The 17,865-nt window shown below is 37.8% G+C and overlaps 1 protein-coding gene across 3 annotated transcripts in view; it reads left to right on the top strand.

Annotated features, from left to right (window-relative positions):
- LRCH1 (leucine rich repeats and calponin homology domain containing 1) overlaps window positions 1-17,865 on the top strand; it is a 197,950-nt gene that overhangs the window by 157,390 nt on the left and 22,695 nt on the right. For 2 of the 3 annotated variants that reach the window (XM_025364709.1, XM_025364708.1), the window contains exons 14-16: window positions 2,093-2,146; window positions 2,840-2,912; window positions 13,748-13,857. In XM_025364709.1, coding sequence (XP_025220494.1) covers window positions 2,093-2,146; window positions 2,840-2,912; window positions 13,748-13,857 — 237 coding nt within the window. Of the gene's footprint in view, window positions 1-2,092; window positions 2,147-2,839; window positions 2,913-5,877; window positions 5,983-13,747; window positions 13,858-17,865 lie in introns of all 3 variants that reach the window. The other variant, XM_025364707.1, reaches the window with a different exon arrangement.

Below are 17,865 nucleotides of genomic sequence, written 5' to 3' on the forward strand. Positions count from 1 at the left end.
TGTTTTGTGTTATTTTAACATAAGGTTTATTTTTTTTTTCTTTTTGTTGAAGGAGGAGTATTTGGCATAAGGAATTCTCACTCCTTGTTTTCCTTCTGTAGGTCAATTATCTGTCCTTGGCAGACACATTTCTATGATTTTAAAAACGGAGGGGGAATAGCTGGCTCTGATGGAAAAAGGAAGTCACAAGGAAAAGAAAAGAGAGTACTGAATTCACAGGGCCAGTGATAAGGATTATATAGAGCTAAAATATGATCTTTACTTATGATTTGGTTATTTTTATATTCTTCTGTCTCATTCAAGCAGAAAGTAACATCTTTCAGCATAGCCCTATATTGATCCGCCAGTATTTGTTGAGTGCCTGTGCTAGATTCAGCCTTGTTTTTGTGTAAAGGACTGGAAGATGAAGGCTCTGAAGTTGCCTTCACTTTAATTAATTTTTTTTAATTGTGGGAGTAAGAGGATTTAGATGTTGAAAAATTTACAGAAGAAATAAGATGGTCTGCAGTCCTGAGCTTGTTTTAGGTGCTCAGGGACACTGGGGAAGGGGTAGAGTTTAAGGAGAGGAAAGTAAACTTAGACTTTGGGCATTTTGGGGTTTGGCCCTGTAGCCAGGAGCTATGTTGAGCAAGACAACGTGGCTATGGGGAATCAGCTCTCTGTGAGCCACATGGAAAGGGGAGGCCGGGATTATGAAGCGGTTTGTAATTGGTGGCACATCACGTGATCTGACTTTAAACATACTTTACGTGACTGTCCACATCAAGTGTGGGTGGCACTGTCATCCATGCAGGAAGAATTGCAAATTGCATGGCTCATACATAAATAATATCGAACGGGGAAGGGTCTGGGAGATGATAGGGCAAACTAGAGGAAAGAAATTGCTTATAGAAAGAATCAAACCTGAAGTTACTTGTTAGCAACTCTAACAAAGCCATTTAATTGAATAGGGACATTAGTGACATTTTATTCTAAAAATATGGTTTCCTCTTAGATTTGTGTCAAAGGTGGGAAGGTTTGTAAATAGCACTCCTCAACAATGAATAGGAACAGGCATCTTAAATGTACAATAATTTGGTGGCATATATGAAGGTGTTTATATAAGCTAACACCCAATTTTTTATCAGGGAGGATCAGGGGGTTCTTGACTACCTTATAAAGAAGGCAGATCTGGGTAAGACACTAGAGTGCGTCCCTTGTGGGCCACTTGTTTCTATGTGTCCCTTTCATGCTGGTTTTGCAAGATTTTGCTCTCAGCCACTGTTCCTCAACTTCTACACTATCTCTCTGGACCATCTGGTCACCTTGTGGACTCAGGCACCCCATATATAATAATGACTTCGAAACCTGTAGCTCATGCCTCAAGTTCCCCCCTGTACCCCAGCAGTCAGATTTTATCTCCATGCCCCACAAATTTCTCTTTCTCTACATAGCTAAGCTGATAACTATCAACTTCTTCTTAAACTGCTCCTGTGTTCTCCGTGGTATTCAGTGATGCTACCATCTACCCAGTCATTCCTGCTGGAAATCAGGATGTCATCTTGACTTTTCTCCACGACCAGTTATAAATCCTGCACATTTCATGACAGAAAAAAATTTTGTAATTTTTTCTCTTAACCAGTAGTTGCCAAAGTAATCTGATGTTGAACTGACAACATGAGATTTGCCCAGTTAATTTGGGGTCTAGACGTGTATTTATTGAATGCTCCCAATGTGATTCTGCATATTTAGGAAGTACTACCTTGAGCCATTTCTAAAAACCATAATTAAAATGAGGATGGGAACCAGCAGGCAGCTTGGTCACCTAGCAAGGTAAGCTGACATCCACAGATATTTTGGAGTGAACTCCTTGCTCTGGGAAATTCTTTATCTTAGTTTGTATAATACTTTAGATGTATTTTTCTATGAATACAGCTGCATGTTTTCAGAACATATGAGTATGGTCTACCTAGCTACTGAACACACTAATTCAACAGATATACATTGTGTACCCATGGACTGGGGACATGATGGCAGTAAGAAAGATGCAGTTTTTGCCTAAACAGTCTCACAGTCTAATGGAACATACCATGCTTTTTTCTTCTTTTTTAAGGTGCAAAGTGATCTAACATTACAGAGTAATGGGAGCCAGTATTCTCCAAATGAGGTAAGTTTCTTGAAGATTCATGGAAGGTGAGGTGTTTCTTGATGGCTGGATTGGAATATCTTTTACAGAAATATATAATCTAAGACTTGTGATTAATTAATTGAGTCTTTGGGGGAATCTGTCTAACTCTCATTGGCTATCATAGCTTTATCTGGTCCTATTCATAATTAAGTATTTATTTTTATGAGATATGTTTTTAAAAACCAAATGTGGGAACATCTTTACAAGAAAACAGAATGAAGATCACTTAAATAGGCAACATTTAGAATGTCTTGTTCTCCATAAATGATTCAGTGTGTGATTCAGTATTACTGAGTTCAGTATTATCTGTTTCCTCATCAGATGTGCCCTCTTTTGGGTATAAGTGGATATATGTGTGTGTGTGTGTGCATGCACCCATGCACACACCTGTGCAAGAGGATTGCCAGTGTCACATAATTGTAAAATGTTCTTAAAATGGGCAAAACAAACTGAGTGGGTCACTCTAAAACAACATTCTGTTGATTATGCCACTTAACATCTTTACAAGGTGATTTTTTTTTTAGCCAGGACTTCATCACACAGCAGCAAATGTGAAAAGGGAGTAGTTTTGTTACAATCCTTGAACATAGAAAACCATACGTAGTTCTTCTTCTGTTTTCTTCTTTTGTTCTTTTATTTTTTTCCTAATTTCCTTTCCTTCCAACACCACAGATTAGAGAGAACTCCCCTGCAGTCTCTCCTACCACAAACAGCACAGCTCCATTTGGCCTGAAGCCTCGATCAGGTAAATGAAAACCTCAGCCCATTCTTACACTAAATAACTCATTGCTTTCTCTTGAGCCTTTTAAGTGTATGCATTATCAATGTGCACATCCTTGTCAGTTCTGCTGAGCTGAAATCCTGGCATCTACAGCTAGGGGAGGCCAGAGTTTGTAGCTTTGTTTTCAGTGAATCAGCTAAGTCTGTGTTATCAGTAGTGGATCCACCTACCTTCGTTTGAATCAGAGCAAAGAAAGAAAAGGTGGGAGCATGTAAGCGGGGACGAAATACTCTATTGATTTTTTTTTACCTAAGGAAGATAAAATAGCTGCCCTTTGGCCCCAGTGGTTCCTGGTGCTCGGCTGAGTTAAGGGGCAGCCTGCCTCTGGAAAAGTGACTCCTTTCTGAGACATCCTCATTTGCTTTCTGAGTCTGGTAGGTTCTGTGTGTTTACTCACATAACAGAGTGGTCATTTCAAGGCTTGCATGAGTGGTCAGGAGTTACTTTTTAAAAAGTCTTTTGAGAAAGCATTCTGCTTATATTACCAGTTTTATTTTAATTTGTTATGAGTTTATTCACAAAAGTAAATTATAGCAATGTACAAAATAATGGTTGCTTTTGAAAAGAAAGCACTCTGTATAGAAAAATTTGATTCTTCTGATTTCTCCGTTTATTTGAAGTTCTGTTGCTAATCTTCCTTCTTTTAGGTCTTTCTTTGTTTTAATATTTTTGACTCTTTGGTATTTAGTCTACACTTACTACTCATGCTTTTAAGCAAGTGCTAATAAAGAATTCAGACACTTTTAAGAGCTGGTAGAGAACTCAGATGTTCTTGAATTCTCCAGCAAAGCATTTTAACAACAGTAGAGGTTATACATGTGTATATTTTGCAAAAAGGCACCCATAGGAAAAACAAAGATGATTCTTTAATAAAGGAAGTGTTTTTCATTCTTGGGGCAGGTTGATTGATGGGTGACAATTGGCCAGGTGTAATGGTTTCCTGGCAGTTTGAATGGGCCGTAGGAAAAAAGCCATTTGAGAAAGTGCTTGAGTGTGACAAGGGTTAGTGAGTGTTTTATGGAGAGCCAAATTTTACATGAAATACAACTCAAATGGCTGGTCTTCTCATGTTTGGAACTAAGCAAATGTGATCAGTTCTGGGCTGAGGCCCTTGGCTGGGTTTTCATTTCCATGGTCTCAGGTGTGTCCTGGGAGGAATGGAGGTGAGTCCAGGCACACCGCATCTGTGCCTTCAGTGACGACCCGCCAGGAGACTTACATTACACACTGAGGACCTCCTGTTGAGCTGCAGACTGTCTCCTAATCCCCACAGTCAGTTTTACACAATTGAAAAGTATGGTATAATTGAGCGAACCAAAGTTGAATGGATCTTCAAAGAATAATATTCTGTTGAATGTATAACTTGCAATTGTAGAATTATTTTGGTGACGTTTTTATTCTTTTTATAGAGTCCAAACTGAACTTATTACAGTTAGGGTTTACGTTGTACTGGGGCTGTTAAACCATTTCACATTCTTTGTAGCAGTGAAAAATAAATGGAGCTTTTATTTGAATAGGAGAAAATGAAGTTAATTTCCTCTCCAAGCTTCCAGCCTTTCTATAATGCTGACTAACCAATGTGGAAATTGTTCTTGTTGTTGAAAGCTCTATGGAGTTTGGTTGCTGTAAATAATGCTATTTATCTTCAGGATCATCAAGTGACATGTTGGAACTTTATAAAAGTTGCATTATGTATGGAGATTTTTTTCATTTGATTTAACAATTTTAAAATATTATAGTATATATGCTTAAATGTATTTTTCACATTTTCTGGAAAGTAATATATACAGTAATCTTAACTGGAAAGCATATAGTTTTAAAAGATAGAAACCATTTTTGATTGAGTAGCTTTAGAATGCTTAAAGCCAGTTAATTTTTATTTTGAAAGTGTGTGGATTTATGTGATTTCTGTGTTATACATAAAAACGGACTGCTTAAATTAGCAAGTTGAAATAAGAACTTAGAGTAGGCTGACAGTTTCTTTCATATCTTTCTGCGTCTTCCTCCCAAACGAAGACAACTGCACATACCCAAATATTTATGTCTAGAAATATATCCATTTATTTTACTGACCCTGCCTTATGACTGAATAAAAAATAATATAGATATTTCCTAAATATGAAATTGCCATATGGATATTTAGTGCAAAAGTAAGAGTTGCTATCATTTCATAAGTGACCAACTCAGAAGTTCTTGAAATGGATTGATCTCTGTTGGTTAATTGGATTTGTTGTTAAATAGACTGTACTAGTCTCCAACATTTTTTGTCTTTTGTTTTTTAACTGAGCAATATTGAAAACAGTATTGAGAGGTATGTCCAGGATTGAGAAAAGAATTAGCTAGATTCAGCTATCTATAAAGCATGCCAATAGACCTACAGATGTCTTTAAAAAGAAATTTGACATTGCTTTGGAGAAAAAAAATCACTAATGGTAAATGATGATTCTATAATAGTTTTATTTATAAATAATAGATATATTTACACATATTAAGTTTTATTCTATGTCACCAATATTTTTGTGTGTGAATCGCATTTTGTTAGTTTTTTAGAAAGTCTTTGAGAAAGGTATCTGGCAGGTCTTTTGCCTTTTTATCTACCTAACCTTTGGGTACTCTTTCTTTCCTCTGACCTGATTCATTAGTACTCTAAGTCTGTGGGCTTGCAGAACTGTTAAGATTAACAATATGAACTGCATGCAAAGTGTATGATTGATGGGTACTAACACTCAGTTTTTATCATTCTTTTTATTCCATGCACCATCTTTCATTCTTCTCCTATATTGTGCATTTGAAATTAAACCCCATATAAATGAAATCCACTCTTCATTTCCATGCAAACCCTATGCCATTTGTGAAATGCTGCTGCCCCTTTGGTTTTTCCTGGTCCTTGTGCAACTGTACGCGGACTGGCTCTCTGGCTCCCCTGCAGACCCAGCCCTCATTCTTCCTCCTATCTCCTTCAACACACTTACACAGGCACAGACATGGGACAGCTCTAGCTACAGTGTTCCATCTGAAGGAGACAGTGACAATGGTAGGTGGCTTTGTACCTATTCTCCAATGTTCTCATTAATAAGCCAATGCGTATACTGAACATTCATCTCTGTGCAGCTGAAGATAGAGTATATTCACCTGCATGCATGGTACGAGAAATAATGTATAAGCCTGGAAAGTAAAGTCCAGAAAAGTGCATGTGGATTGTTCTCTAGCAGTTTGTCAAACTCCAGTTTAATTAACTTGACTATTCTGGATTTGGGGAAGGCATTATAATACTTTCTTCTCTACCCTTTTCTGCTTGGGTTTTTTGGTTTGTTTGCTCGTTTACAAAGATTTGGGGTTTGCACATTTGGATTTATCTTTGCTTGTTCCTGCATCTGAACTAAATGGTTTTAGAGTTTGATATTTTATTATTTATGCTTACCGTGTAACCTAAGGTAATTAAAATGTAGCATGGCTGATCCTAGAGTATTGCATTGAAAATAATGTTAATGTGGAGAAATTTCTAAAAATGAAGATAAATCATTTGCCTTCTTTTTTCCAAATTATTGGCATGTTTTGACTTTTGATACCTTCTTGAGTATAAGTTCATCTTTTTGACATTCGAGGATAGTAACTTGGCCTAAGAATCAAATGTGTAAATAAAAAATCGAGGATACTCAGCTAGTATTCATGTGGATATCTTTTAATTTTAAATCTTATGTAGCCTAAGAGATTACAATAAAATATAATTATTTAGATCTACACGCCACATATGTCTTCATCTCCATTCTAGTCTAATTTCATTCTAGTTTTTGAAATCTTCAAATTTTAAACATTTTACTTCAGAATACACAGTGATTGCAGTCAATTTAAATGAAACAGAGAATGTGGTTTATAGGGAAGAGTAGTGAGGTACAGGGTATAGCCACGATGCAGACATAATGGGAAGATACGTTTTCTGATAATATTTCTCTTTTCATCTAAGTATGTTATATGTAATACCTAGAAATATATATATTTAAGACACTTGCTGTGATTTCTGGTTAAAATTCAACCAAAAATGCTTCTACAATTTCCTTATGGAGAAGGACAATGTACACTTTGGCAGAGTAGTTATAAAAGGAATTTAATATTTCATAGATTTCTAAATGTTTAAACTGAAAATAAATAGGATTAAAAAACAAGAGTTATGAAACAAATGGCTCTGCTTATACCATCCAGTTTTAAATTTTGGAAGTTGAAGAGGGCTAAATGGAAACTTTCTTGATAAACTTTTTCTTTCTTAAGGTTTTTTTCTAATGGAGGGGAGGCATTCTTGTTTTTCAGAAAGTATAGCTATTTATGGGCCTAATGTTGTTTAAAGGAAATAAAGCCTAAAATGAAAGATTTATGTGTGGTTTGGTATTTCCTTAGGAATGATATCTGAAACCAAAGGACTTTTTTTTTTTTTTTTTTAAAGCTGGGAAACAATCAGACTTCTTATGTAGCAGTAGAATTACTATCTTTATAGATGAACAGGCTAAAACCAGAAAGGTGAGGTGAGCCGCCTGGATCACACTGTGGGGTTGAAGTGGAGGTGAAGCCACACCAGGGTTCCTAACTCTGGAATCATCTCTGCTGCATCTACATTCAGGCTGCCTTTATTTGATTAAAAATCCTTAAATTTCCATAGAAAATAATCATTGTGGAAATCTTTCTAAAAATAAAATAACCTTGCAATAGTTATTAAATTATTTTTTCTATGAGTAAGAATTCCAGGAATTCACATGCAGCTGTTATGCTGTACCACAATAATAATAAAGCCATCGTTTTCAATACTCATGGTTCAGTCGATCATGTCAGATGTTTGAAGATTGTCATTTTTTCCTATTTGCAATTTGTCTCTATTATGCCCTGGGCAACAGAAAATTTTCTGTACAGCAATAGTCTTTACAAATATTCGTTTAGCTTCCCAGATCTGACTTTTATGTTTATCTTCATTCTCTTTGTTCTTAACTTTGACCTGTGATTGGAATACATTTTCTAATGGTTTTTTCTTTTTTTTTTTTAGTTAAAGAAGCTGCACTGTATGTTCACAAGTCTGTGAGCTAATGTTGGGAAAGGAACACAGACTATTTTTTATGTTGTTCTTACTGGTTCCTCTTAAGCAGAAGATCCTACTCAGGGGCCTCTCTTGGCATTTCAAAGCTGATTACATCAGTTTTGTTTCCTCATATTTTCTCCATTATTCAATATTGGCTGCTATCTTTGTAAATAACCTTTATAAATAAACATCATCTTATTACCAGCTCAACCTAACGTAATCTAACTTGACTTTTATTTATACTTTTTAGTTATTATTTTTGGTGAAGTTGTCCTTTTTTTACCTTGCTCACTGTCTTGCTTTATATAAACTTATCCTTTTATTTAAATTCTTTCAAATATTTTATTCCCATTCTATCTCATTTTAAAGTCCCCATTTCTCTAAAACTTATTCTTCAAACAGATTTTTTTAAATTGGCAACCTGGGTAGAAGGTCCTTGGGAGTTTGAGTTCTCAAAGTCCTCAAAGTTCTGCTGCATGAGGTGGATGAAGGAGGATGTGGAAGTTTGTCTGTGGGGTTGTCCGGGTCCCCCCTGGAGCTGGATGGGACGGCTGTAACCTCTGTTTTTAACCTGATGGTTTAACTTCTTCTTTTACCCCTGCTCTGTGTCCTCTTACTGAATCTTTCCTCTTCACTTCACTTTGGAGTTAAAAACCGTTTCTATCTTCTTGGGGGTAATTTTTGCTCTTTCATTTGCAGTGAATTTGTAGGTGCTACTTTATACGTATTGAAAATTAATCTTTAAGTTATCACCAGAGAATGGATGAATGGACCAGTTTACATTAGTCTCTGAGGTAACCATGTATCTTGTACCACTTTGCAGATATTTTCCTTAATTTTTTACAGTAATCTTGCACTATAGGTATTATTTTTCTCATTAGAAAAATGAAGAAACTGAGGATATAAGAGGCATTTTAGTGGCTCTCAACTCTGGTTTTATATTAGAATCACCTGGGCATTTTGTAAAACTATAACCACTTAGGCCATGCCATAGTCAGAAATGCTCATTTATTTGGTGTAGCATTGAGTCTAAGCACTGGTCATTTGTTTTACTTGTTTTTATGTGATGTTATGTAGTGTTCAAGTAAGGTTGAAAGTCACTAGGTTAAGTAAATTGTCTAAGACCATAGAGAAGAAATGTGAGCATTTTGAGGACACAGAATGTGTCCAGTTCAATTTTAGGCACCAGAAGGGAATGAATGAATCAGCTAGTGAGAGTTCTGATTCACAGTAGCCTGGATCTAAAGCTCGTGATATTTTTTCAAAGCCAAGATACTGCTGCCTTTGAGTTTGTCTATCTTAAACATCAAGTCCAGTTCAGGTTCTTAACTTCCAAGGAGAAGTTGAGAGCTAAATTTTAAAACTTCATGTTTCCACAGAGAAGGAATCTCCTCTCATTGAGTTAAATTTAGGTATAAATGTTTTCATATGAAGAGTGCATTTCATGCAATAATTAAATGAGAAAGTGCATTTGGGTAATTTTTAGAGCACAGGGCTTTCTTTGTTTGCTTAACTCAAAGATGTTCTCACAACAAGTACGTAAATGGTTTCTTGTACACATCCTTAAATATCTGCTGAGTGCCTATTATGTGCTACGCACGATGCTCATCACTATGGATGCAGCTCTGAAAGAGATAGCCAAAATCTGTCTGCTTTCATGTAACATTTATTTCAGAGTCTAATGCATTCAGACCTGGAAACTAAGTTTAGGAGATTATTCATAAGAGGAAAAACTCAGGTGACTGATTATCAGGATAGAATAATCTTTGCAAGGACGTTCTCCAAATAGACTGAGCTTTAAATGAGGGAGTGTTTGAAACACTTGTTTCATTCACTCATTCAACAAACTCATTCTGCTCCACTCACTGCTTTGTGGGGCAGGAGTAGAGGGTACAAGTTGGAAACAGACATAAATGTTTACAGATCCATAATGGAGCGAAATATCACTCTATTGTAAGACAGAAAGTGGTGAGTGCCATGGGAGAGACACAGATAAAAGAATTGTATATGCTCACAGAACATAGAGATTACTCCCAGCTCAGAGATGAGGATGGGGAAAAGAGTGAAGGAAAAGGCAGAAAATAATGGAAAGATCAGTGGAATTTGACCTATATCTATGAGGATGAATTTGATATTCTACATAAGCATTTCATTATACCCTGCAGATTCCATGCTTAATCTCTTCTGCTAAATAAATTACGTATATTTGCAAATCTTTTCTGTTCTTTAAATGTTATTTATGCTGGATGCAGTGGCTCATGCCTGAATTCCCAGGACTTTGGGAGGCTGAGGCAGGTGGGTCACTTGAGGTCAGGAGTTCAAGACCAGCCTGGTCAACATGGTGAAACCCTGTCTCTACTAAAAATACAAAATTTAGCCAGGCATGGTAGCGGGCACCTGTAATCCCAGCTATTTAGGGGGCTGAGGCAGGAGAATCGCTTGAACCTGTGAGGCAGAGTTTGCAGCGAGCCAAGTTCATGCCACTGTACTCCAGCCTAGGCAACAGAGTGAGACTCCATCTCAAAACAAAATAAAAATAAATGTTGTTTATACAGCATACAGTAAATTAAACTATAGGCTTCATTTAAGCAGAACTTATTTTTTTCCTTCATCTTAAATTGCCTACCTTGGCCAGGTGCCATGGCTCACACCTGTAATCGCAGCACTTTGGGAGTCTGAGGCAGGTAGGTCACTTGAGTCCAGGAGTTCCAGACCAGCCTGGGCAACATGGCAAAACCCCACCTCTACTAAAAATACAAAACTTAGCCAGGCATGGTGGTGTAGGCCTGTGGTCCCTGCTACTCAGGAGACTGAGATGGGAGAATCACGTGAGCCAGGTGGTTGAGGTTGCAGTGAGCTGAGATCGTACCACTGCACTCCAGCCTGGGCAACAGAGTGAGACTGTGTCCCTCCACCCACCCCCCCACCCCCCAAAACCAATCACCACCTCTTCATCTCTTTCAACACACTCATAACACACACTCACTCTGCTCTCTCACCCATCTTTTTTCTTATTTACACTTCAACAGTCACAGGAGCATTTGACTTGAAAAGATTTGCTCATAGTGGGGGCTGCTTCTTAATATTGTCTCATGGCCTCAAGTTAATCTTTTATTCCTCTGGATTAAGTAAGGGAGCTCTTGAAATTTAGTGATATGAAATTAAGGAAAAGCAGAATAATTCTTTTGTAGATCAATTTCCTGAAGCCTGGACCCAGACTGGTCACTGGATTTATTATTTAAATAGGACTTGAAAGAAAAGAAAAAACTGTAGGTAATTTAATCGGAGGTACTTTAATGGTTCCAGTAAAGCTATTCTGTTGTAACAAACCCAGCAAAATAAGCAAGCACTTTTGTACTTGGTAGATTTATTATGAGCCTAAAGAGATTGCCTTAAGCTCTCTTATATGTCAGAGTAATGAATACATTTAGAAAACTAATAGTGATATAGTCATTATTTCTGATAATTTTGTGTATATTTGAAGTGTTCATTTTAAAAAATACAGTTCAATTGGTTTTTAAAACACTTTAGATTGCTTAACATTCATAGAGCAAATGCCCACGCATGCGTGCTACATTTTTAAGATACAAAGGAATGCAAAATCTAAAAATGATGCCAGGAAAGTAAAACCCAGACACCATCTCGTTATCCTGGTATCTCACATAGGGCTCTAATAAGGCAATGTGGTGTTGAACAAAAGCTCATGGTTCATTTCACTTCCTGATAGTTTCATATTCAGATTGAAATCTGCCAATAAAAACATATTGAAAATATTATTAGATAAGATTACTCCCCAGAAAAAAGGCAAAGGAAAATAACAGCTCCAAAGAAAACATTTGATTTGTTCAAACGGTGTTGAGGCGCCCCTTGCTGGCATATATATGTATTATCCAACTCTATCTGCATTTCTTGACCTTTTTTTTGGTAAATTTGGTGGTGCAAATTAGTTCTAGATTTTACATTTTTGTATATTTCTGTTTTGGTTTTGCTTGAAATGGTGTAAAATGTGATGCATTCTCCAGTTTTTTCCATGCGTCCTAATTTGTCAGAGTTTTCCTCAGTTCCCTTTTCTCTGTGAACTTGTCATCTTTCCCTGCCTGATCACTCTGTCCTTTTACTGACCTTGGCTTTACTTTTTAGACAACTGGTTCTACATCCTGTGAGGTTTGGGTTTTGTGGGACTTGGTGGCATTCCTCCTGTGACTGCCTGCGGTGTCCTTTGCCTGTGACTTCCCTCAGTGGCTTCCAGCAGAGGCCCCAGGCCACAAGCTGACTCCTCTCTGAGATTCCAGAAGGCGACAGGCCTTGTGTACCTTAAATCATCCTCTTTCTCCATTAACTCTAAGTCGACGATTTAAGATATGTCAACTTTCTCATCTTCCATAGAGCATCAGAATGCGAATTCAAGCATCTTAGAACTAATTTAGAAAGAAAATACTGAGATGTGAGAAAGAGAATGCATGTTCAAAGGCACAAATGGAAATTAAAATATTGTAGTTAGGCGAGCACAGTACTTTTGGTTACACCGAGTGGACTCAAGTCTTTGTATCCAAACTATTCAATTTGTAAATCATATTTAATTTCTAGGAATCTGAAATATTGAAATAGTTTCTAAAGTGGTCCACAGGAAATGTGTGTCAAGGTAGAATAAAAATTACACGTTCTTTCTTATTCAGCATCGTTTAAATGATCATGATTGAAACTTCTGCAGTTGCAGTACGCCATGCAGCCTTCGATGTGGTGTGGATTTCTAACATTGGAGTTCTCTGCCCAGAATTTTCTGAGAGACTTTCCCTCCCTACCTCAATCTGAAAGTCTATGGGATGGGGGAACCAAGGCTCTGAACAGCTCTTTCTTCCGTCTTATGTGCGAGGATAAAAATCTCTAGGAAGAAAAAAATTCAAGTTTAAATCTGCCCTGGGCTTTGTATCATTAAAAAATTAATTAAAACTCTTGCTGTAGTCATTCTCCAATACATAGAACATGATTTACCTTCTTGATCGGTCTCTACAAGATGTTTTCCTTCAGAGGGAAGGGCATGTGTTTGCTCAGCCCATTTCAGAGGGAGCATCGCTGTTACTGTTCTTGGAGGTCGTAACTTCAAGAACCTGAAGCCAACGATGAGCTCTTCAGCTACTTCTAATCTTGACAGGCTTCCTAAAAGGAGTCCTTGCTCGTCTCCAAAGAGCTGACTTTTTCGATCGTCTGTCAGTGACAGTCTAGAAGGCAGAATTTTTCCACCGCACCCTCAAATATGTAATCATCACTTAGTTCTTAACTCAGGCTTATGAAAAACTTGATGCCAACAAAAACATTAACTTTGCTTTTTTAAATACATACAACAGTTCTAGAACCTTATTGGAAATAAATTATCTGAATTTAATGAAAGGATTGAGTGTAAATAAAAACTTAGAATGAAAACAGTGGGAAGATGAGTGAAGTAGGACATCTGTCAGACCAGTGACTTGGAACGGTCCCAATGACCCAGACCTTACCCTGGGTTCAGTTTATTATCACCGAAAAATACAGCTTGTTAGTCCACTCAACCTAGTATAATTTAAAATATAGTCTCTTTTAAAATACTTGAGCCAGGCTTTTCTTGTGGATTTGGAATTTCTTTGTTTCTTTGAGTGGTAAATGAATTATTTTGGATAAATTAAAATACTGTTTGATTTTAATATGAATAGCCGTATGTGACAAGGCACTACATGAAGGCATTTTTCCCTTTCTATTATAGTGTTTCTAAGACCTCAGAGAAATTTGGAATCTATAGACCCACAGTTTACAATCCGGAGGAAAATGGAGCAGATGAGAGAAGAGAAAGAGCTGGTGGAACAACTTCGTGAGGTACCCAAGAAATGTTATGTAACTAAAGGAGAATTTTCAGAATTTAAGCAACAGTCTATATTTTTAAGAAACAGACTTTGAAACATTGCAAGCAGTCCTAATTTCAAATCTAGCCAGGTCATTGACTGCTGGATGTTGGGCAAGCCACTTACCCATGCTGAGTCTGTTTCTTTATTTACTAAAAAAATGGTTTGGCTAGGCACATTGTCTCATGCCTGTAATTGCAGAACTTTGGGAGGTGGAGGCAGCCTAATCACTTAAGTCCAGGAGTTCGAGACCAGTATGGGCAACATGGTGAACCCCATCTCTACTAAAAATACAAAAATTAGCTGGGCGTGGTGGCGTATGCCTGTAATCCCAGCTACTTGGGAGGCTGAGGTGAGAGGATCTGTTGAGCCCAGAAATGGGAGGCTGCAGTGATTTATGATTATACCACTTCAGTTCAGCCTGGGTGACCACAGTGAGACCTTGTCTCTTAGAGAAAAAAAACATGGTTCTAATTGATCTTAGTGGAGTTTTGTGAGGAATATATGAGATAGTAGTAAATAAAAAATAATACATACATATAAATGCTGGCACTATTTCAATTCAGGCATAGTTTAATGCCCTGTCATTTATTTACTTAATAATATTAAATTTGTGTGTGTGTGTGTGTGTGTGTGTGTGTGTGTGTGTGTGTGTGTGTGTATTTTTTTTGAGGCAAAGTCTCACTCTGTCACCCGGCTGGAGTGCAGTCGCATGATCTCAGCTCACTGCAACCTGTGCTTTCTGGGCTCAAGTGATCCTCCCACCTCAGCCTCCTGAGTAACTGAGATTACAGGTGTGCACCACCACACTCAGCTAATTTTTTGTATTTTTAGTAGAAAAGTGTTGGGATTACAGGCATAAGCCACCACACCCAGCCCAATTTTTAATTTTTAAGGGACAGGGCCTCTGTCTGTTGCCCAGACTAGAGTGCAATGGTATGATCATAGCTCACTGCAGCCTTGAACTTTTGGGCTGAAGTGATCCTCTGGCCTCAGCCTCCCAAGTAGCTTGGCATAAATTATAGGCACATGCCACTGTGCCCAGCAATATTACGTTAATTTTAAAATGTTTGTAGTTATCCTCACTTTGTACCCCAAACCGACCAGAGATTTTAACTCAGTTATCTAATAGTCAAATCATTTGAGTTTCTACCAAAGAGGAAGTCTTGTGCTGGGTGTCACTGAAGCTTAAACTTGGAGATGGCGGGGACCATGGCTGTCTTATTCCTTGTCGTATTTCTTAGTTCCCAGTGGGCACTCTGTAGGTATTTGTCTACCTGTATGGTCTTTTTGTCAGGTTAGGAAGATCATACCTAAATATATGGAAGGTTAAATAACAGTATAGGAGTCAATCACCAAGGAAGAAAACATCGGTATTAGCTATTAAAGACAGCACATTATGAATTGCTGCATGAGTTTTTAATGTTCAAAAAGAAGTGTCATAACTATGAACTAAAAGAGTCTAAGAAAGCTTCTTGACTAATAGTAGAACAACCATTCAATGCTTCAATCCCGTGGCTGGGTATATACCCAGAGAAAAATAAATTGTTCTACCAAAAAGACACCTGCACTCATATGTCCATCACAGCACTATTCACAGAAACAAAGACTTGGGATCAACCCAGGCTCCCATCAACAGTGGATTGGATAAAGAAAATGTGGTACATATACACCATGCAATACTACACAGCCATAAAAAAGAATGAAATCATGTCCTTTGCAGCAACATGGTTGCAACTGGAGGCCACTATTCTAAGCAAATTAATACAGAAACGGAAAACCAAATACGACGTTCTCATTTATAAGGGGGAGTTAAACACTGGATTTCCACGGACACAAAGATGGAAACAACAAACTCTGGGAATTCCAAAAGGGGAGAGACGGGGGTTGAAAAACTACCTATTGGGTACTATGTTCACGGCTTAGGTGACAGGATTATTAGAAGCCTAAACCTCAATATCACACAATACACCCATGTAACAAACCTGCACATGTACCCCCTGAATCTAAAATAAATTTTTTCAAAAAAGAAAGAGAGATTCTTGGAGGAGATAGATTCGATGTTAAATCTTCTTTCGTTAGCAAGTATGTATTGACTGTCACTCTCTACCGGGCTGTATTCTAGGTAATGGATGTAGGAGAGAACAAAAAGCTCGCTGCTGTTCTAAAGCTTATAATCTGTTGGGGAGAGATAGTAAATAAGACGGAAACAAATACACAATTTCAGAGAGCGATGAGTTCTACAAATGAGCAGTGAGCCCTAGAAACAAAATTCAGATTAAATTGAATTAGGATAGGTCAGCCTCTTTGTTAGAGCAGATGATATTTTTTATATGGTTTAGCAAAGAATCAGGAGGAAGTAATTTTAAAAAGAAAACAAAAAAACTCTTACCACCACTTTAAGCCACTGTGGTGATTCAGCAAACACAAAGGGAAAGTCAAACCTCTGTCATTTGCCAGGACCGTCTGGATGTAATGTAAACTGGGAAGGTGAACTTTATAAAATCTATGCGAAGAAGATCAGAAGCTGAGATATGCCCCGTAGGGAGTGATATCTTAACAATTTTATCTTAAGCATGGGTCATAGTGATCATTTATGGCTTAATTTAGTGATATAAAATTAGAGCCTGAAAGAGTACCTAAAAAAATTGTCCACACACAGGACACTTCTGAAAGAAATTTATATAACACTATTGCATGCACTGTTTTCAAGTTTTCATTTATTAAAATCACCAAATCAAGTCATCGTTTCATAGGCTGTTATCCAGAACAATGAGAACACTTGGACACAGGAAGGCGAACATCACACACTGGGGCCTGTCGTGGGGTGGGGGGAGTGGGTAGGGATAGCATTAGGAGATATACCTAATGTAAATGATGAGTTAATGGGTACAGCACACCAACATGGCACATGTATACATATGTAACAAACCTGCAGGTTGTGCGCATGTACCCTACAACTTAAAGTATAATAATAAAAAAAAAAGGAGTTTTTGTTGCAAAAGCCCTAGTTAAGTTTTGAAAATTGATTTGTCTACTTCTGCTTCGAAGAGGATGGAGTAGGCATACTTTTTCCTATTTTTCCTACTAAGTACACCTAAAACCCCTAGACATAAATGAAACAAACATAAGAACATTCTGGAAGGTAAAGAGAAGACAGACTGATTAGGGTCCTTGAGACTTGAGGGATGCCATCGTGGTGAGCTCCAGGGGACTTTCTTTTTGCCTCATGTATCCAGACTTGGAGCTGAAGTCACTGAGAACCCAGAAAAAGTAATGGGCACAGACTTTAGAAAAACAACAATAAAAGCTGACTTTCTCTAACCAAATAACCAGGAAAGGGACAGCCCAGCAAGACAGAAAAGTTTTAGACCATAAGTGTGCTACTGCAGCTGAACACCACAGGAAATACTGTGGTCCCCCATCACCCACACCAGCAAGGGCTGAGTCAAATGAGACTTCTCCCCTTGCTGGGGTGGTGTCAGAGAAGACCAAGCCAGGAGCCAGAAATTTCATCCCCACTGGTCAGTAAGGAAGCTCATCTGCTTCCAGAGTTTCAGTGGAGACCACATGGGAATCCTGGATTCCCACATCCACTGAGCAGTAAGGAGGCACCTTCCCCTACCCCTACTCCCTGGCCAGTTGACACCCAGTGGGAAAGCCAGATGCCTACATTCACCTGGCAGTAACAAGGTGGTGGCAGCCACCTTCCCCTGCTAGAGCAGTGTCAAAAAAAAAAAAAAAAAAAAGCCAACTAAAACATTTAAATAGGATCCAGAGTCTCATAATACAAAAATATCCAGGTTTCCATTGCAAATCCCTCATCATTCCAAGGACGAGGAAGATCTCAAACTGTAAGAAAAAAAGACAATCTACAGATGACATCACTAACACAACAGAGATGTTAGAATTATTTGACAGATATTTTTAAACCAGCCATGATGAAAATGCTTCAGTGAACAATGATGCACATGGTCAAAGG

The sequence above is a fragment of the Theropithecus gelada genome, chromosome 17 (assembly GCF_003255815.1).
Source record: "Theropithecus gelada isolate Dixy chromosome 17, Tgel_1.0, whole genome shotgun sequence".
Classification (NCBI taxonomy): Eukaryota; Metazoa; Chordata; class Mammalia; order Primates; family Cercopithecidae; genus Theropithecus; species Theropithecus gelada.